The following is a 22,104-nucleotide window of genomic DNA, read 5'->3' on the forward strand; positions in this document are numbered from 1 at the left end:
AGGTTGATTGAACTGAATTTGGACCAAACTGGATTCTGTATCACTTGCATGTCATAAGGTGACATTTGTTATGACTTGTTTCTATATAAATAATATCGGCTAACGTGACTTTTAATATGGATAAGAAATAATTTCAACTGCTTCTAATAGAACTTTACTGACTGACAGGGATCATGCCTTAGTTTTCAAATTTACTTTGTGCAGCTGTTTAACATTCATCTTCAAAAGTCGTTTTTAGACCGACATACCAGAGTCCGGATAGAAGCAGAGCAAGAGAGCAGGGCTTGAGTTCCGAGTTCAGAGCAGCGGGTCCCTGCAGGTGGCTCTAAGGGGCCTGACACACCTCCACAAGGGAACAATGCTGCAAGATTGTTATGGCAACTCACAAGGACAACATGGAGTTTATTCACAAAGTTCTAGGTAGCATTTTCAATATTTCCCTTCAAACCCAAGTTGGTTTGAATTGTTTTATTCCCCCAGGCGAAACAGAGGGGCGAGATGTACGCCAGCTCTGCAGGGTGGCTAAGGGTGACAGGAGCTACTGTGAGAAACGTCCGTCTGTGGAACCTGACACACTGACAAATAATCACAGGACTACAAATTTAACATGAAAGCAAATCTTACATTGCAATTGGAGAGTAAGTGTCTATAATTTAAAGACGTGGTTGGTAAACTACCTGGTGATAGCAGTTTTTCAAATATGATCTTCTAGGTGCTTTTATTTTCTAAATAAAATAATCCTCTGCAGTGAAATCAAATGTTTTTTAGCTGCTATTTCATTTAAAACATAAGAAGGTGGAGGTGTGTTGTCACTGATTGCTGCATATCAGCATCACTTTAGAGGCATGTCTGGCCTTTAAGATCCGTACCCAGTTCTGCTCTCTGAGCCACACTGTTAAGAGTGACTGCTTTTCAAGTCTTTTCCTAATGCTTTGACATTTACAGAACTTAGCATCACACTCCACAATAGAGCAGATGCACAGTTGGACAGAACCGTTAGAGCTGCTTTGACAAATGTGTAAAAATGCATTGTGCTGCCATAAACTCATGGTGAGAAATGTAACTCAGATGTGTTGAATATGATTATTTTACACGATTATTTATTTTTTCTGTTACTGAATTTTAAGTTAATAGATCTCCTTCAATCATTACTTTTTAAAGAAGAAACAATAAAATTTTACATTGGTGATATCTCTATGATTTGTAAGGCAAATCTTGAACCCTTTAGGGACAACTAACCTTTTATTCCAAAACTTATACAAAATAATAAAGCACCTATTTTCTCCTGAAGCTAAAATAACTAAGCTGCATTACCATGTTTGGTTTGTAAAAAAGAAAGAAAAAAAAAGCTGTGGCTACGGGAATTTTTGAGTTAAAAAAATGTCTACTTACAAATTCTACATCTGTGTTCCACACAGTACATGCATGCTTTTTACTACGGTGACTGGGTTTCCATTTGTTTCTCTTACTACAAATGTCACATTGAGTTTTCTACTTTTAATAAAAAGTTTCAGATGCACAGAGAATTTTGGCTGGCACCTGGAATTGAATATTTAGAAATACAATTCAGCAGCTGGCTGGTCACAAACTCAAAACTCTGTAGTTTTTCCAAACAATGAATGTATCCTACTTAAGCGTTACCAAGTCATGCTGACAGAAATACTCTTCAGTGTGGATGCTGTTACTGCACGAAGAAGACTGAAAGTCAGCTATTTTCAGTTTCAGTGAGTTGTTAAAAGAAAAAAGATTTATGAAACTATGTTAAAGGAAATTGTATTGTCTATGTCGTAGAGACATGTCTGTGATTCATTGAGCCTGCAAGCAATGGAGAGAAAGTAAGACTTTCTGCAGATAACAAGAAGACCAAATTGAGGTTGCTCGTTTTTATCTTTTTCAGCTGTGAATCTCTGTCCCTCATGGAACATGCTGGATTTGGAAATGTTGGCAAGGTTAAGGTAAAGATTTACATCCTGTAGCATATACACAGAGAGACAGCTGTTTCTGTAATGCTACTAGTGCTAACTGTGCTAATCACTAACAAAACTGATAAATGCTATTTAAAATGCCAACTCTATTTAATTTGTCTGTTTTAATTTAGAAAAACACAGTTTTATTATTTTAAAACAGGCAGTGTGAAATTGGTTCTGCTCCTAATTGAAATAATTAAGAATTGCTCAGGGCAGAAAAGAGAGAGAAAAATGCTGTTCTTATACCTTCGAATGCTATAGTTTAGAAAGAGAAATCCGAGTATACTAAAATCAGGTAAGGCAGCTCAAAGCTTGAGGAAAAACACTGAGAAGAGAAAGAGTGTTATAAAGAAGGGACAAAAATTATAGAAAAGGAGAATTTCACAGAGGGAATGCCTGCAGTGGCCCAGAGTGTGTGATCAGAAACAGCCAGCAGCAGAGATGTTCAGCATGCTGTGGACATAACACACCCACCTGCTTCTGATAGAGACATGGCAGCCTCAGCTTCATAATTATACAGATAACCCACCCACACAAAATGTGGTTACCTGATAAGGACAGAGTGTGTGTGTTGCTCTAGGAGCATCATGTCTCTACTGGTGTGTGTGTGCATTCTGCTCTACCACGGCTGTATGTGCTGAAGATAACAGAGCATCATATTCATAAAACCTGGCTTCTGGCATTCGAAAGAATGTATCTTCTTTGTTTGTAGGAAAATAAAGCAAAATCATACGCCACGAGGAGTAAGAAGAGTACGAACAATCACATCAAGAAAAAACACTTATCTAAAATCTGCTTTGTATGTGTTAGGCCTAAAAATCTGGAAACAAGATGTACTAAAAGTCCTGATTCTTTTTGTGTCTGTTTCTAATATACAATCAGCTGCTTTTAAGTGGCCAGACCTGAGGTATAAATGACGAGCAAAAACAGAGGAAGCCTCTCTGCAGAGAGGAGCATAGCAATCAAACACATGTGACATAAAAGTGTTTTTCTTTCATAGTAGGCCACCTCATTGTGCACCATTCTGGGACAGAATGTGTGGTCTACTTGGTGAGGTTATAGTAGTTGCTGCTTAATATTGTTCTCTTCTTTTCTCATGCTTTGAAAGTCTTTCACTCAGAAAAAAAGATGCTGAAAAAGTAGAGAAACTGATCAACATACCTGAAAAAAAAAAAGGACAATGCAGTGAAAACAAAAACAAAACAAAAAAAGTACAAACATATATATTCTGAAGTACAACAAATCCATCTTAAGGTTTTGTAGAATGCTGTATAAGGGTTTGGATAGCTTGTTTTTCTTTCAAAAGAAATATGATAAAAGAAGATTAACTAGTCCACCTGTCCCCCAATACCCCCTCTGGGTCTCTTTTGGTGTGAGACAATAAAAAGTGCAAAAATATGTCCTGTCAGGTTTCAACCTGGACTTATGTTACATGAACAACCAATGGACCTAGGAGGGAGTAAAACATCTCAGTGCTCTATCAGAGCAGGGTGGTTCCAAACCATCTCACTGCATCCACAGAGAAACCAAATAAAAAGATTAGCTGTCTGTGCTTTTCAACTCTAGCTAACAACCTAAGCATATCTTTGAAATATTAACAAACAACAGAGGAAAAGCTTTGTGATCTCAGTTTTTTCTGTAAAGTGTTGGGGTGGCACATATTGGTCAGTCAGATATTTGAAGCATCTCTCTCCTCCCTTCAAGAGAGTAAGGCAAACAAAAAGAAAAGAACAACACAAAGTAAGAAAAGGAACAGTATATTTCCCAGAGTATCAGTTGTCGCCTTGCTAAGCACCCAGGTAAAGGATTCAGTACGAGGCACGGAATGGAGTTGGAGTTCAGCGAATGAGGTATAGCACTCGGCTCTGCTTCCCAAGTTCACAGACGGGTGACAAATTAAACAGAAAAGCTGAAAAAGTTTCCCCCAGGGTGAGGAGGTTACAGCATAAAGATGTTATGTGCGGTTTCAATGGCAGACAACTGGAGACAGATATCAGCTCCCACACGACCCAGTCCAGGTAGAAAAAAACAGATGAATGGAAGATGCCCTTATCCTTACCTCTGTTAGTTGATTATTTGAAGAGGTTAAAAATATTATGGGTGTACAGCTTGCCCCCGTTGCCTGTGAAACAATGGTCTATGGCCAATTGTCTTCCACACGGTTCTACATAATGGTGTCATGCACAATTATGCATTGACTTGCCGATACTAATTTTAGCCAATTTCATTTTCCCTTTAAGGCCTATAAGGAATGAAATAAGCCTATTGTTTCTTATATAGTTTTTTGTTTTTAGAGTTTTTGGATAAATTGAAAATGTCATTCTCTTATTGAAATATTTGTCAAAAAATAAAATGATTTTCTCCTGAACAGCTCAAAGTTACAGAGCTGTCTAGCTCTCTCTCTCTTTACATCAATGAAAATTTATAAATATAGTAAAAATCCTCCAGGGACAGAGGGGCAGCCTGAAGGAACAGAGAAAAAATGTGTTTTCCTTTGAAGATTCTTATAGCTTTAGTGCTGCCTCTGACTTCATTTTAAAAAACTCACTGATACTGAAAATAGCTAACTTTGAGCCTCTTTCCCTCAGTAACAACATCCACACCGTAGGGTGTTGTTGTCAGTGTTACCTTTTAACACATGTGGTGCATTTACTGGCCAGAACAAAGACTTTTTTATTTTCTGAAAAGCCGATCAACAGTCTCCTTGAATCTCTAGTCATATTTAATAAAACAGCAGACTGAAAAATATTTTATTAAGAATAATGTGTTGTTGGGAAGTGTTGCGATAGGGAAATGCACTTTAAAAATGGTCTTGCAACTGATTACAGCCATTTAGACCACTGTCTTCCCCAACATTGTGGGTGAGTTTAACACCAGGAAGTGACAAGAAGGACTTCCAAAGTCAATTGACAGAAGAGCAAAACTATTTTCTTCCACAAAGTAAGCTCTGATGTCTCTTTACTTGCTATATCTTTGCTAACCTTTTGGAATGGGTCCTTTGAGAGAAACATATGAGGAGCTCACTCATGACTGTGAACTTGCAAACCTCAGAGAGGTGAAACGGCTTTGAAAGCATGGTTTCCTCCTACATGTTTAATGTGTCATCCATCTGCTGTACATGTCCATAAACAAAGCGTAGGTAATTAAGGTTGTGCTTCTTTCTGACTGACAAATATTGCTGCCCAACCAATTGGCTAAATCCTGAGACATTTACAATACAAAGGCTACTGTTGGAGTGTTTCCAAAGCAGATGAACAGAGCGTAAAGAAATGTTATGAGCAGAAGAACAAAAAACAAGTCTGTTAAAAAATTAGGTGTTAGTCTTTTTTTCACTACATTCTTGTTATATGTGCATGAAAATAGACATGCAACGTCTCTTTTCAAAATATTATGTGCTGAGACTCACTTTAAAGAGGGGCTGTTTTTTGACAGGCGGGTGTGTTAACCTCAAAGGAACCCAAACAAAATAAGGAAATAAATATAAAGCTGAAATGACATGCACCTTGGTAAATATGATCTGGCTGAACAGACCAAAAAGAAATGACTAGTTTGTACAAAACTATGACATAAAAAAAAGAAATTACAGAAAACACCTAATGACACAGTAGGGGTCAAGAAAAAAAGAATATTTTTAGATTAATGTATATTATTCACACATTTTGTTTGGCTTTGGAGGACTTTGCCCCTTTCAGGGGAATTCATTCAAAGTGCTGGTTGAATTTACCCAGGCAAATCTGTGCATTTAATGCCAATTCTGCTGATTCTTCACATCTGTTTTATGCTTTGCATGCATTACATGAAAGTGGCTGACAAGAAGATTCAAAGAATTTTTTTCCTCCATTTTTTTAACAAAGGAAGGAGCCCAACATGAATTTAGTTTTCTAAAACTAACCCTCACAGCTGGCTGGGAGAGCAGCTGTGTGTTCATAGGAAGTGCTTCTCTACCAACACTGGGGTTTTGATCGTGTTTTCACTATAAGATCAGTGCATTGTCCTACTCCAGCTCCAACTGATGTACAGAGCGACATTTTAGACACTCTCAACGCTTTGCATTGTTAAGTGTTGGATGCATTTCATGCATTATGACCCCAGAGATCATTGTCCAACTACAAAGCCCAATAAACCAATGAAACCAATAACCAATCCTATTAGATTGTGAGCAGTGTATACACATTATGAGCATCTTGGTTTACAGTTTAATAATTCTTTGTTCAACAACAATAATGTTTGACACAAAACTCAGCCAAAACAAAAACAGCGGTGCATGCCATTTTCAGAAAATAATAGTATTAAAATCAAATAAATAACAACATACATTTTCAAAGGAGTGAATCATCATTTCATCTGAGGAGAGATTTCCATGTTAAAAGTCTCACGGATTGGGTGAACAGCAGGCAGTGTCAAGAGCAAAGAGCAACATTTCAATAAGAGGAGGGAAAACAATGAGATGCTACACAAAAACAAACTTGTTCTAGGTCTCCAACTTTTTGCACTTTTTTTTTCCTCTTTCAGCACAGAGGTAATCAAAACAGAAAAAAAGAAAACTAGTTGTTTGGATTCCGGCTGCATCTTTAAGAAAGTTGTCATACACTAAAGCTTTTTCATCTGTTTCTCTGCCCTGCTTATCCCTCTCTGCTCGGTCTGCCTTAAAGAAGAGCTACACTACATGCATAACCTCCAACATGTTTTACTCTTACTTGGAAAAAGTGCTATTTTAGTTCAGCGCAATAAGTTCGATTCACAAACCCAGCTGTAGTGTATTTTTCCTGTTCTTTTTCTATGTTTCAGTAGCAGGTCTATTCTGTAATGGCACCGCCATAGTAATCATAAAGAAAGTATTAGTGAGAGGCTTTCTTGTCCTCCTCTCTGTCTACTATAGGTCCAACAAGAAATCACCATACTAGTAGCCTTTGTCTTCTGTCTCAGTTACCCTGAGTTAAAAATGAGGAGAGAAAACAAAAATACACAGAATCATGGATTGGCTTTTACATAATCAGTCACAATAACTTAAAATATATTAAAATCTGCCTCTCCCCCACCCAACAACTAACCCCTCCCACTGCATATTACCCACCCGCCACCCCCAAAAGAAAGAACCCATCCATAAATGCACATTGTTTCATACATAACTGCTTTTAAACTGTCTTTAAAGTTTGAGGTGGGGGGAAATTTTCTTTTAAAACTCCTCAACTAAGCTGCTTCTGCTAAGTTTGATTAGAAACAAAAATCACCAATGTGTTATTATTAGCTAAGACAAGTTCAAATTCTTCAGGCTGGGCCAGCTAAAGCCTTTGTAGGGGTCAAGATGATGAACTGGATAGCAGCACAGTTTCACATTCCGATCCTAAAAGGCCGTCATCCAGTAAGAGTTCCATGAGGGTGTCGAGCTCACTTTGGTCACTGTTTCAGAGGGCAACCTGAAGGTGGCTCCACCTTTTCCAGGATCAGCAGTGTCAGACTGAAGGAGGTCCATGAGGTAGCATCCCGCCTTAAAAACAGCTGATCCATAATCAGAGTACCCTTCAAGTTGTCCCTTGGCGAGAAAACGGAACGAAACAAAAAAAAAACATGAGGGTGAATTCAGAGCGTCCTGCATCTGAATATGAATCAGCATTCGAAGGCGATGTGCACCTCTGACCCATTGCAAGGTTGCGACTGGGCTTCAGAGACAGACCATAATAAGTGCATGATGCATGGGCAACAATGCCGAGGTAACGTGGTCTGTAAGCGCCAGACCCAAAGTGTAGTGCAAAAGAAAGCAAACCAAATGAAAAGACAAGAGAGAAGAAAAGGAGTTGATTACAGAAGTCAGTAGTGTCCACGAAACTCACAAACATGCATCCCTGAATGACTTTTGTGTGTCTTCTCTTGCTCACAAGAGGACGGGTTAATGTTGCTTTCGTCTGCACAGAGATTATATTTTTAAGGAGGAAAGAAAATGTTTGCAGTTAAAGCATCATGGCTACCTGGCAAGAGGAGAATGGGTTTGATTCCGAACCCTTGTGAGGAAACAGTGGGATGATTCAGTCCTACAGTCTGCTTTAAATGTAAGAAACAGTTCACTTACCAATTTGAGCAAATTCTCTATGAGAGAGGGGAGTGGTAAAGGGTCCAATTTGTCAGATTTCTTTTTAAATTTTCAACATTCTTTTGTTTTCCCCAAAGTAGGATTTCTCCAAAGCCCAAACTCCATTTATAAGCAGCAACAGATCTGTGAGTAATGTTTAAAAAAAAAAAGAGGTTGGGGTTTTGGGGCCGGGGATTATCAGCATGCTTAAAGAATTTTCATTAATCGTCCTTTAACAAATGTCTTTAGTTGCATTTGTAAAGCTTTGGATTTAAAAGCTAAACAAATGCTTGTTCAGGGCCTCGCAGGCGCTGCAGGTTAAAAAGTGTCCGATTAGATTTTTCTCTGCAGTTTGTTTTTTAGGAAACCTCCTCATACCATCCCTCCATTTGTGCTCACCCAGATACTGCAAAGTAAATTGGCACAAAAGAAAGCCCCATCCCATGTTTGAAATGATAAAAGTCATGTGACTGAGGTTTACATATGAGGGTTGTTCAGTCAATTGGTTTGGAATCATCATCAGTCTTCTCCTTTGCATTTTGCTGGAGCTCAGCAGCAGCTAGCGCCACGCTGTCATCTTGGGGGGTTGTAGTGGGCATGTTCTCCGGCTCCACTGGGAATTCCTGGCCTCCTGCTTCCATCTTCATCATCAGCTTGAGCTTCTTCTTTGGGGGGTTCTTCAGGGTTCCCATGCGCTCCTTTACCTTGTACTCAAGGGTACTGTGTGGGATGCCATACATGTTCTGTGCCTTGGACACGCTCATCTTCCCACTCATCACTACTGCTATGGCTTCCTCAAGAATCTCACTGTTGTACTGCCGATAACGTCCCCTCTTCTTCCTTGGTTGCTTGGAGCTTGGATCCACTTCCACATCAGAGATGGAATACGCTGGTCCGGAAGTAGAGCTGTCTATGTCAGAGTTCCAATATTCGGCAGCCCCATCCAGCAGGCTTCCAAGACTTCCACCCCGGCGGTTCTGCTTGGGTAAAATGGCTCTCAGCTTCCGGTTTAGACTGTTCTCACCGTGGCCACCTGCCCCAACACCCATGGCTCCATAACCATACAGCTCAGAGGCATGGGAGTCCCAGGAAAGATCCATTCCCCGTACTTGGGGGATCTTTAGGTCGACAGGTGGTGAATGGCCCTGCTCTCTCTTGCCCTCATTGTGGTGATGCTGAGCCTTTGAGACTTGATTGTGGCTGTGATGGTGGAGGGAACTCTTATATGAGAAGGCTCCATGGTGGTTGTGGTGGTGATTTTCCAGAAATGTAGGCAGGTCTTTGAGGTCGCTTAGAGCTCCACCAGCCTGCTTTAGCTTCATCAGGCTTTCGAGGTGGGCCTTGCTTTCCCAGAGAGAAGAGGAGCCCTTTTGACTAAGTAAGGAGTGGGATTGCCCATGATTAAGCAAGCCAGCTGACTCAAGATTGGCCAAAGAAAGAGCTGCGGGCTGGCTCAAGAGGCGGTGCTTCTGGCTAAGGAGCTCCTCCTTGATGCGCAGAGAGCGGGCCAGTGGCGGCTTGAAGGAGTTGGAATTGATGTAGTTCTCCCTCAGTCCATCCTGCAAACTTTTTTGCAGTAGGCCATCCTCTTCCTCAACTTCTGACAGGGTACATTCTGCCTTGAGCAAATGTCTGGATGGAGAAGAACAAGAAAATTTCAGAATATAGTAAGATATGATCAATTTACGCTAAAACCTTAAATGTAATTTATTGGGATTTTATGTCATAGGCTTGTTTTGTTGCAGTTTTTGTTCACTGAAATCAAAGCTGCAATTATTTTGGGGCGTGTTTCTAAAAGGTTTGCATATCTAGAGACTGAAATTTTTGCCCATTTCCCTTGGCAAAATAACTACTTTTCGGTCAGATTGGGTGGAGAGCAACCAATCTGACTGATATTGATTCCCCATTACATTTAGGTCTGATATTGACTGGGTCATTCCAACACACAAATATGCTTTGATCTATTGTCTCTAACAAGCTTGCCCTGTATTTTGCACCATCTATCTTCTTATGTACTCTGACCAGCTCTTGTGTCCTGTGTTTTCACTGGACTGGTGTGTTCAACGTGATGATGTTTTCCACAACACACAGTTCTAGATGTATGCCATGTCACCTGTATGACTTCAGCAAACTACAAACAGGATCTATTAGGGTTTGTTTCAGCAATGACATTTCAGATTCGTGGTGGGAAGGACAAAATAACTGTCCGGGTGATAGATTCTTACTCCTCACCTGTGGATCTCTGCAATCCCTCCAGAGATCCCAAAGGCCTCTTGGCTGCCTGTACTAGTATTTCTCTCCTTGCCTGGTCCATCAGTTTAAGTAGGTGGCCATGTCTTGGTAGGTTTGTAATTATGCCATAGCAGTTTAGTTTTTAGATGAAAATGTATGCATGGTACATTTTTCAGATTTCTATTTGTAAAAAAGTTGGAAAACCATTTTCTTTTTCTTTTACAGTTAAGGGCTACTTCATGTTGGTCAATCACATAAAATTCCAATGAAATACAGTGCTGGTTGTGGTTGTAACGTGACTAAATATGAAAAATCTTTTGCAAGGCACTGTATACCGTATATTTGATTTCTTAAATCACCCATTAACAAAGTTTATTTTATCTCTACTAGAAAATACAATGATCTGCAAGCATCTAGTACTTCAATTTACATATGTCTGAAACACGTTCAGATATCAAGTGCCTTTACTGGACCTATTGCAGCCTACTGTTAAGTAACTATAGCAACAGTTGAAAAGGTCTATTTTCCCCTTGTACTCAAGGGAAGTACTCCCATAGGTTCATAATCACAGCAAACTGGATGGCATACTGTATAAGGGATAGAACTTGAGGGACACCTGTACTGAAGACACACTATGTGAAATTACAATGTCAGTGACTGCTGTGTGGAGAGTCCACAGCAGGAGATTTAACTCGACTTATCACTGTGAGCCATCTTAAGCTTGCTGAAAACAATACAGGGTTAATAGGAGCCTTCAAAGACATCTGGGGTCTGCATTAGACAACAATGGTGGATTTGTGGGCTACGTTTTGAAGGGACAGTTCAGGATTTCTTAAGAAAGATTTTGCGAAAAGGTTATAAGCACATAAGATCCTAGAACATACCTCTCTCAGAGTCTTCTTTTAGCCTAATGCAGATTAGATGCTCCTGGAGGATGAAACTTACATCTAATCAGAAAGGGGCCAAACCCAAAGCAGATGTCTACCGCCTTAAAACAACTCCAATTTTAAGGAAAGTCATAGCATTGGATAATACTTCATCATGTTTGCATCTGTAGTTATTTACACAGAAGCCAATTTTTATTTACAAGGCAAAATGCATTCTAGTATTGATGGGGGCTACATGTCAGCTCTGTAAACATAAAGACAAATAAAGAAAAAGAATTTGGAGAGAAAATTGAAAATGGAAGTACACAGTTATAGTAAACATAACCAATTGCAATAAAATAAAATATCTGCAAAGGTATATATACATAAAGGACATCAACACTTAAACGAAACAACACTTAAATTAAATAGTTTTCTAAATAAAGGCTTACTTGTCCTTTAGTTATTGGTTTTGTCCTAAGGAAGTTAAAATATTGTCATGTTGTAATTGACCATATTTTTTGCTTTTAACTAGAAAGAACCTTGTGCCTTCTAAAAATGTTGAAGGCACAACATCGAAAAAGACATTGAGTAATTTTGTTGAAATCAAGTTATCAAGTTTGAAATTTTAGTATTGTGACAGCACTAGGGCAGGTAAGATATTAACTGCTTATAACATTTTACCTGAACCCCACTTAAAAAATCCTGGTGTTTCCATTTAACTATATTTTCAATGTTTGAATTACATTTTTTATTTTTTTTTATTTTATTTCAAGGCACAATTTGTAATTACAATTTGAAATGTAATGCTAGCAAAACATAACATTTCTGTTGTACCTATATTTCTTGCTTTAGTAATTTTTTTAATAGTTTTCTAAGGTTAATGAAATGTCACATTAAATGGTGGTCACATGTAATCTTTGCTGCAAATGCACACACCATGCTCCTGTGTGCTTTAGGGATTGTGTGGCTGTGGTAGATGAATTTTTTTAGTGAGTGCCTACAGGTTCTGCTTCCTACTCTGGTTAAGATTACATGATCTGATCATCCCTCACAGGGAGGAAAGCTCTGGGCCTGTGGGCCTTGGGGCTCCTGGGTGTTCTGGGCATTTGCAGTCTCTTAGGGAGAGGGTTCAGGTGCAGGCTTTAACTTTGCTTTGAATATAGTTGTACAAAAACGTCTCCCAGGTTTTTACACTGGGGAATGGCTTGGGGGGCTTTGGGTCATGTAGTCTCTTTGGCAAATGTACAACCATTCCAACACGTGTTGCAGTTCTAGCCGTTCCTACTTCCATTTTGTACAAATAAATAGTCATAAAAATCTCATGTAATATTTTATTTACTTTTTACTGTGGATTTATGCAGACTCTGTATTGCAGGATATTTTTATTGATTGGGTTTCTGACCCCCATCTGGGCCAGCTGACTCTTAGTGTAGAGATAAAAAATGTTTTACCCCTATTATACCTCACGAAATATGCTGCTAGATGTGAGCTCTTTTAAATGGACCTGAATTATAGGCACTTTTAAATCATTTAATAACCCAAACAAAAAAAACCTAAAACATGTTTCAATGCACCTTGTTAACCGCAGTGTTTATGACTGAGGTCTTTGGCACATTTGTTCTACTTATTGCTCTGGTTAATTAATTAAATGACATAAATAGTGCAGTTAGTGACACTATTCTTTGTCTTGTACCTTTCTCTTGAAAGAACCATCTGCTTACTTAAGTAACTGACTGGGACCCTTGTTAATTAAAAGGTCAAGACGAAATCTTAGTCCAGAATCCGTTTAAGTATTTACTTCTAGATCAAAGGAGCCTTGCTGACACCGTAGGCGGAAAATTTCTATGCCTGCATTTGCTCTCTCAATCGACCTTTTTCCTGATACATATTTGACCTAGAGATCAAAAGTATTTCTGCAAATGGCAGCTGCAATTAGTGTCAATTGTTTATTCCCTCCTGATGCAAAAAGTGACTATGGCGGCCACTTGCTCCAACATGGCTTCGAGGCAGAGCATGTTCATCAGTAAATTAACTGGAAGCAATGCAGGAAATTGTCAATAAAGGCAGAGGCACGGATCGCTTTTTGTAAAAGAGAAAGCTGTGATTGGTCAATCTGTGCAGCTGTTGAACTCCGACTCTGGGCCGAGGGTTAGGTGTGGGTGGGCTCTGAATTATAATTGCCTCTGCATAAACACATCTGATGTCGCTACCTAAAAATTACTTCTGCACTGATCAGCAGCATATTAACACTGAGGTATGATATGAAAGGGTAGGGTTGGGGCCCAAGCACTGTTAAACTGTTGATGCCAAAATGCATTCATGCATTCTGAGCATACAGCTTTTAATACAACCAGAAAACTCTATCAAAAGGAGAAAAGATCAGAAGGATTCAGTTCAAAGCAGAACTTTAAAACTCTCACCATGCCCTGACAGTGATGCATAAGACTGACTGATCCAGGTCCTGACAACCTATCTAACACCATTAAAGCTGCGACTGATAATTCATCAGTGCCTTTCTCAGGTTGTTAAATCACTGTTTGTTGTAGGGAAACAAGAAGCTTGACAAATGGATACAGATCTGAATCTGATTCAAGTATGACATCATCACCTCAGGCCAAATATCCACACAGGCTTCTGTGCTAAAACAGCGATGATCTACCTCCAACACCAAGAGCCATGGCTGCTGTCCAAAAACCCGGCAACTCATCCGAGGTCAGCTGGCTCTTTAATCTTTCATTTTGTGTAGTCTAGTCATGATTGACTAACTTCCACATACAGGTCCTTCTCAAAATATTAGCATATTGTGATAAAGTTCATTATTTTCCATAATGTCATGATGAAAATGTAACATTCATATATTTTAGATTCATTGCACACTAACTGAAATATTTCAGGTCTTTTATTGTCTTAATACGGATGATTTTGGCATACAGCTCATGAAAACCCAAAATTCCTATCTCACAAAATTAGCATATCATTAAAAGGGTCTCTAAACGAGCTATGAACCTAATCATCTGAATCAACGAGTTAACTCTAAACACCTGCAAAAGATTCCTGAGGCCTTTAAAACTCCCAGCCTGGTTCATCACTCAAAACCCCAATCATGGGTAAGACTGCCGACCTGACTGCTGTCCAGAAGGCCACTATCGACACCCTCAAGCAAGAGGGTAAGACACAGAAAGAAATTTCTGAACGAATAGGCTGTTCCCAGAGTGATGTATCAAGGCACCTCAGTGGGAAGTCTGTGGGAAGGAAAAAGTGTGGCAGAAAACGCTGCACAACGAGAAGAGGTGACCGGACCTTGAGGAAGATTGTGGAGAAGGGCCGATTCCAGACCTTGGGGGACCTGCGGAAGCAGTGGACTGAGTCTGGAGTAGAAACATCCAGAGCCACCGTGCACATGCGTGTGCAGGAAATGGGCTACAGGTGCCGTATTCCCCAGGTCAAGCCACTTTTGAACCAGAAACAGCTGCAGAAGCGCCTGACCTGGGCTACAGAGAAGCAGCACTGGACTGTTGCTCAGTGGTCCAAAGTACTTTTTTCGGATGAAAGCAAATTCTGCATGTCATTCGGAAATCAAGGTGCCAGAGTCTGGAGGAAGACTGGGGAGAAGGAAATGCCAAAATGCCAGAAGTCCAGTGTCAAGTACCCACAGTCAGTGATGGTCTGGGGTGCCGTGTCAGCTGCTGGTGTTGGTCCACTGTGTTTTATCAAGGGCAGGGTCAATGCAGCTAGCTATCAGGAGATTTTGGAGCACTTCATGCTTCCATCTGCTGAAAAGCTTTATGGAGATGAAGATTTCATTTTTCAGCACGACCTGGCACCTGCTCACAGTGCCAAAACCACTGGTAAATGGTTTACTGACCATGGTATCACTGTGCTCAATTGGCCTGCCAACTCTCCTGACCTGAACCCCATAGAGAATCTGTGGGATATTATGAAGAGAACGTTGAGAGACTCAAGACCAAACACTCTGGATGAGCTAAAGGCCGCTATCGAAGCATCCTGGCCCTCCATAAGACCTCAGCAGTGCCACAGGCTGATTGCCTCCATGCCACGCCGCATTGAAGCAGTCATTTCTGCAAAAGGATTCCCGACCAAGTATTGAGTGCATAACTGTACATGATTATTTGAAGGTTGACGTTTTTTGTATTAAAAACACTATGCTAATTTTGTGAGATAGGAATTTTGGGTTTTCATGAGCTGTATGCCAAAATCATCCGTATTAAGACAATAAAAGACCTGAAATATTTCAGTTAGTGTGCAATGAATCTAAAATATATGAATGTTAAATTTTCATCATGACATTATGGAAAATAATGAACTTTATCACAATATGCTAATATTTTGAGAAGGACCTGTACACACAATCTGACTCTGCTTTGTGCTGATACTCAAACTACACTGAGAGATGGCCTAAAACATCTTACCTCTCTATTTTCACATAGAATGTTGCTATACTGTGTGCACTATTTATGGTAATTGGACTGAATTTATATAGCCCTTTTTAGTCATACTAGCCACTCAAAGCATTAGAGCCACATTCCCCCCGTCACACTCAGCAGGACCCAGGACCCACAACTTTTGGATCAAAAGACTGAGCCACAGACAACCCAATTTATAATTTATAATGAATACTTCCTCAAATATTTATGTTTGGACAATAGAGCACCACATTTTACCATTGATGCAGTGTAGCAGCAATTTACATCTTATATCCCTACTCTTATGGAAACCATTTTAATAAAGCTAAAGGACATGAAAAAGCAAAAGCATGAGCTCGAACTTGCAGCAATGCTCTGAAACACTCTGACACTAGGTTTAGAGTTTGCAGCTCAGCCTGTTTGTGAAAGGAAACTGTCCCTTAGCTCTTAGCAGTCGTGACTTTATGGGATTCTTCTTAAATAAAATTGATTCTATTAAAAATAAAATCTTTGACATACTCCTGAAGATGATTACTTCATCCTCAGCAAGCGAGACAACATTGGAAGTAACTATAGAACCTGATCTGTTTGGACTGTTTTGATCCTGTGAAGCTTCCTGAGTTTCATCTAAACCTTCAACTTGTATGTTAGACCCAATCCCAACCAAATTATTTAAGGAAGTGTTCCCTCTGATTACCAGCCTCATTTTAGATATGATTAATCTATCCTTAGTAAATGGATATGTACCACAGGCTTTTAAGTTAGCTGTAATTAAACCTTTGCTTAAGAAACCGTCGCTTGATCGAGATGACTTCAAAAATTACAGACCTATATCCAAACTTATCTAGAATTCTTCAGAAAATTGTTTCTAATCAAATGTATGAGCATTTACACAGCAATGATCTGTTTGAAGAGTTTCAGTCAGGCTTCAGAGCTCATCATAGCACTGAAACAGCTCTGCTGAAAGTCACTAATGATATTCTTATGGCCTCAGATAATGGACTTGTGTCTGTACTTGTCCTGTTAGATCTCAGTGCTGCATTTGATACAGTCGATCACAAAATTCTCTTAGAAAGGGTGGAATATGCTGTAGGGATCAGGGGAACAGCGCTAGGCTGGTTTAAATCTTATTTCTCTTATTTTAGCTTCCCTTCATTGGCTCCCTTTTAAATCCAGAATAGAATTTAAAATTCTCCTCCTCACATATGATCCTTAATGATCTAACCCATCATACATCAGATATCTGATTGTTCCATATATTCCTAACAGAGCACTTCGTTCTCAGACTGCAGGTTTACTGGTGGTTCCTAGAGTCTCTAGAAGTAGAATGGGAGGCAGATCATTTAGTTATCAGGCTCCTCTCCTGTGGAACCAGCTCCTAGTTTTAGTCCGTGAGGCACACACCCGTCTACTTTTAAGGCTAGTCTTAAAACTTTCCTTTTTGGTAAAGCTTATAGTTAGAGTGGCTTAAATTACTCTTGGATGGAGTAAGGGGGAGTCAGGTTTAGCCTAAACCGGCTCAGTTATGGTTGAGGTGCAAACACACCCTCAATTTCTGCTACCTGTGTGACCCCTTCTCTTTTCCAATGGTTATAATCAGTCTGACAGAAGGAGGTATCCCAATCCTTGTTGTTTTTAGTATAACAATGACCATCAGTGGGACCCTTTGTGGGGTGCCTTGAGACGACAATGTTGTAAATAGGCGCCGTTTAACTAAATAATCTGAACTGAAACTTTCTGTGTACTTATGCTGCTATAGGCTTAGGCTGCTGGAGGACATAATGACCACTTTCACCCTCTTCGCTATATTCTCAGACTACTCTCCCATTTTGCATTATTTGCTGTTATTTCAGCTTTTAACTTTGTTCTCTTTTCTCTTCCTAGAAGCTACACCTGGCCTGGCTCTGTGTCTACCTGTGACACCTTTCTGGAGAGGGGCATCGTCCGAGCTTCTGCAGGCAACAACTTAATGCTCACCTTCTACCAATGATCCACATGGCCCTGTCTTTCAGTGTTTAACCCTTTCTTTCTCCTAGACATGGCAATTGACTGAGCTTTTACTGTAACTAACTCTATGTGCTCTATTTCAGACTCTAACCTTGAAAACTGGCTCAGAGTTTATCTGTTCTTTCTTTCTAGATGAAACGACTAAAGGAGCTACATCCACTAACATTTACTTTTCCTTCCCATAGAAAGGACTCCTGGATCAGTGCTTCTGTGTTCTCTTTGTGTCTCTGCTCTGTTCTCTCAAACCCCCAGTCCGTCGTGGCAGATGGCCGCTCACACTGAGCCTGGTTCTGGTTCTACTGGAGGTTTCTTCCTGTTAAAAGGGAGTTTTTCCTCTCCACTGTCACTACAGGAATGCTCAGTTTGCATCCATTTTTTCCAATTTGAATAAATTACTGGAATCTGACTGCACTGTTCAATGGTTAGAACTAATTGGAATGTATGTACCTGACTGTTGTGAAGTGCCTTGAGACAACATGTGTTGTGAATTGGCACTATATAAATAAACTGAATTGAATTGAATTTAAATTGAAGGTTCAGTCATTACATGAACTTTAAAGTAATTTTATTAAGCTTATTTAGGCCTAAAGTGTATAGAATCAGGAAGAATATTATTTGCAGCAGTGATTTAGGAGCACCCTAGACCCTGACTTGGCAAAGATGTGTACAATATAACATTTTTGTATCAGCATAATCTAACTCTACCTTTAATTTGAGAACATTAATTCAGTGAGGGAAAAAATCCAAGGTAAGTAATTCTTATTTTTTTAACAAAATACCATGTGGCTACAGCATCACAGATCATCCACTTATATACTTAACAGTGAACATGAGATTCTTTTTCCATATATTCGTCCTTCGTTTGATGAGAAACCTAGATTGATATTGGGCTGCTGAATCGTTCAGTCTTAGCCTCATCTGACCAAAGAACACGGTTTCAGTTAAAGTCTCAGTAGACTTTAGCAAACTTCACATGGTTGTGTTTGTGACGGTAGGACAAAGAGGCTTTTTTCTGGCATCACTCTAAAACAGTTGGCTGGCCTGTAGATCTAGCACCCTGCTTTGGCTCCATTTACCTTCCCATCACCTCTAACAAACTTCCGCATCTTTGCTCAAAAAAAGCATCCGCACACTATGTTTCTGCCACCCCCATTTTGCAATGTGGCGGTGGTGTGTTCAGGTGTATGATCATCACACTCACTGCATGTGATGGCAAGATAAACTTGGGTCCTCCTTTGGCCATGTTTGGATCAGTTTCAGTAGTGTTAAATATTTGAATTTTTCCTCTGACTACAGACATGGGACGGTTTAGACGAGTACCTGTGTTCCTGTAGCCATTTCCTTATTTATGAAGATCAACACACACGTCATTGCCTTGTTTGAAAGGCACATTCTTTTGTCTTTTCTAGAAGATGAAGACAAGAAGAGTTGCAAAGTGAAATGTGCCTGTTTATCGCGTCATATTTAAACCCCCAAAACAGGAAGCTCTGGATTCAAAGTAACTAAACACTCAACTTAACAAGTGAAGCATTAATCTAAAAACTTTTTGAGTTACAATTATGTAATAGCTATGTAAGTGGGACACTGGTGATTTTGTTAAAATTATATCTTAGAGTGGGAGCTGTTCTTTGTGCTTTTTCTAGCCATTCTTACCCTTTGTCCCCAGGTGCAAGGGTGAAGCCTTGTAATGTTTTGGGGCGTCCTCTGCTGTTGTTCTTCTTGGTGGAGAGGTCCAAGACACCATCTAAAGATGAAATCAAATCAGAGAAAAAAATTGTTAACACGAGGTCTGAAAATCTAATCAGGTAACATGTAGTAAGAAAAAACTGGCACGACAGCAAACAGCAAGATTTTACTTTAATCCAAGAACTGTTTGACAAAACCTTTAGGCAGGAGACTGAATCCCACATTGCTCTTGATGAACTCATCACTATGTGGTTAAACAAATGATTGGTTAACAGTGTGTGTGTGAACAGGGGAATGAGACCAACTCATTCCCCTGGACCAACTCTTTGCTGCAAAATCTAAAGAAATCTAGAAAAAACATTGTTGGTTAACCAAGATTATAAAAAGTTGCAGTGTTAAAACAACTATAATTTTCTTTCATGCTGTTCATATGATACGAAATTTTAATGAAATGCCAGAGAAGCTGCTGGACTGACGAAAATTACACAAACTTTTTTTTGTCTACACTTTTGATTGCTTAAAAACAATCCATTTCACATTTTTGCAAATATTTTCACTGATGAAGAACATGGACAGTCATAATGTGGAAACTAAAAAAAAGCACTCATCACTCTTATTAACAGGATGCTACAGTAACTACGGTTGTAACCAAGCTTACAGGCTGAATAGAAATCCAAGCCTATTAACCAGCTAACATCAGCTTGTTATACTCCTCGTTTTATTCTGTAAACAGCAGAACAACAAATCATCTGTAATAAATAAAGGAAACAGATCATGTTCTACATTTTCTTTTAAAACTTTTTGCTAATTCTATTATATCTTAAAACGGTGTAATTTTTACCCAAGGTTATTATAACATCAGAATCTCATACTGGTCCATGCGAAGTTGCTCTGTATCCTTTTGAGCTTTCAGCCTCTACTTGTTGTGGAAAACGCTGAATTTGGAAATGTGGGCAGCCATAAGTACGATGGTCCCCAATACTGGTCAATCATTTGAATCGGCTGTGCTATGAAGTGCTGCTGAAGCCTTTCAATGACCTATTTATTTAAGTTAGGTGTGTAGCAGCAGAGAAACACCTAAAATATGCAGGACAATGGGTCCAGAGTACCAGGGCTGGGGCCCTCTGCTTCAGGAAATGTCAGGGTTAAGCTAAGGGTCTACATTTTCTTAGGAATACACATAGCGACTGCTGTTTTATTAATGCTAACTGTGCTAATCACTCATATAAGATGCTAAAGCCCTTCAGTGAGAGATAATCTTGGTCCAGACATCTGTAGCATGTTCAGCTAACCCATAACCTCATTATAAACATAGACAACAAATATTATGCATATTTGGTCCCTCACATAATGAGACCATATTATTTGTTCAGCTAAGTTACAAAATATGGTTGTCTTTAAAAGGTGATGGAGACAGCGGCACTGAAAGCAGGTGTTTCTCTAAAAATAGAAGAAGTAAATTAAGGCCTCCACAGATGAACTACTCATTGTCTTTCATAGAGGTTTATTGGAACACAGTTCTGTCTCGAAATACTTAGAACCTAGAAATTTATAGCAAGACAAAATGAATTAAATAATCAAATAAAAATCCAAAGCTTTTCAGAAAGAAATAATTCTCCATCTGATGTCAGTGTGTGAACAGCTTCTCCTAACACCTATTCTATTTATTCTGCAGCCCTGTTCCCCTTTTCACATTATGCACTCACTTGTTTTCCCCTTCAGACCAGCTTGACCCCTTCTGACCTTCATCAGGCGTGTTTAAAGCATTCCTATACGATGTTTTAGAGTGCAATCACAATTTGATGTCCCTACAGGAAGGCAGTTGCTATGGCAACCATACCATGTTCCTGACAGATATTTAAAAAGGTTATTGCGGAGGTATTTCTCAGGGTTAGTTTCTTTTTAATTTCATGTAAAACCATCACTCTTTGTTTAGATCACTCATGCAGTGCACTCCTTGCATTAAGCAGTTTTAAAACTAACCTCAACAGTCAGACATCCCTGCTGTCAATCTGTTTGTGCAGCTCATTAGAGAATCTGCATCCAGTTCATTAGCGACTTTAGGAGCTGCTTCATCTGTCTGTGCATTGGCATATGGAGGTACCTGTTCCCATTTAAGGAGTTAAAGAGCAGGACAGAAATACTCTGCTTTACATCGAGCGGGCTGTCAGTCACAATAAAGTCTTGAACAAGCTGTGACAAAATGAGTGTGCAACATAGTTTGAGAGAAGGTTTTTTGACAAACATAAAGTAACCACACATACAGGGAAAGAGGATTAATGAAGGTTTTTTTCCTTTTATTTGAATTTTTCCTACCACTGAGAGAATTAGGAATGTTTGGACCGGACTGGTTTGCTATTTTAAAGGACATCTCAGTCTGCATTTACATGTTTTTCCTGACTTAATCTGAAGACGATTAATAGGAACACTAAACACTGATTAAATGCTGCATTTAGAGATACACGTTCAGTTTCTAATCCTTAATGTGCAAACAGTGCAAACAATACAACAGTTTCTTTGTATAAAAAAAGAAATACAAAAGAAATAAAAAAATCTCTAATTTGAAGGTAGAGATTGAAAACATGAACCTGAAAACATCTGGTGCATAGGGATAAGTTCATGAGTGTTCAAGTTCAAGAGTGCAATTCATCAGGAGCTGTTGACTTTTTGACCCCTGTGACCCCATATAGATCCAGGGCATAGACTATACCTCACTATTTTGCTGCAGCAACATAAGGCAATATTAAAAAGGAAATTACATGAAACATGTAATTCATGGAACAAAAATTAATCTGACCGTGTGTGTTGTATATTCAACATGCAGATAAGGCAAGCCTTGTAAGCAGTGTGAG

At 39.3% G+C, this 22,104-nt stretch overlaps 1 protein-coding gene across 1 annotated transcript in view; it reads right to left on the reverse strand.

The window, feature by feature from the left end:
• Positions 1–7,073: 7,073 nt before the first annotated feature.
• Positions 7,074–22,104, reverse strand: part of lcor (ligand dependent nuclear receptor corepressor) — a 122,937-nt gene continuing 107,906 nt past the window's right edge. The window contains exons 6-7 of the mRNA XM_047364806.1: positions 19,220–19,310; positions 7,074–9,666 (exon numbers count right to left, since the gene is read on the reverse strand). Of these exons, the coding sequence (XP_047220762.1) occupies positions 8,529–9,666; positions 19,220–19,310 (1,229 nt within the window). The 3' untranslated portion in view covers positions 7,074–8,528. The remainder of the gene's footprint in view (positions 9,667–19,219; positions 19,311–22,104) is intronic.

Source organism: Girardinichthys multiradiatus, chromosome 5 (assembly GCF_021462225.1).
Source record: "Girardinichthys multiradiatus isolate DD_20200921_A chromosome 5, DD_fGirMul_XY1, whole genome shotgun sequence".
Classification (NCBI taxonomy): Eukaryota; Metazoa; Chordata; class Actinopteri; order Cyprinodontiformes; family Goodeidae; genus Girardinichthys; species Girardinichthys multiradiatus.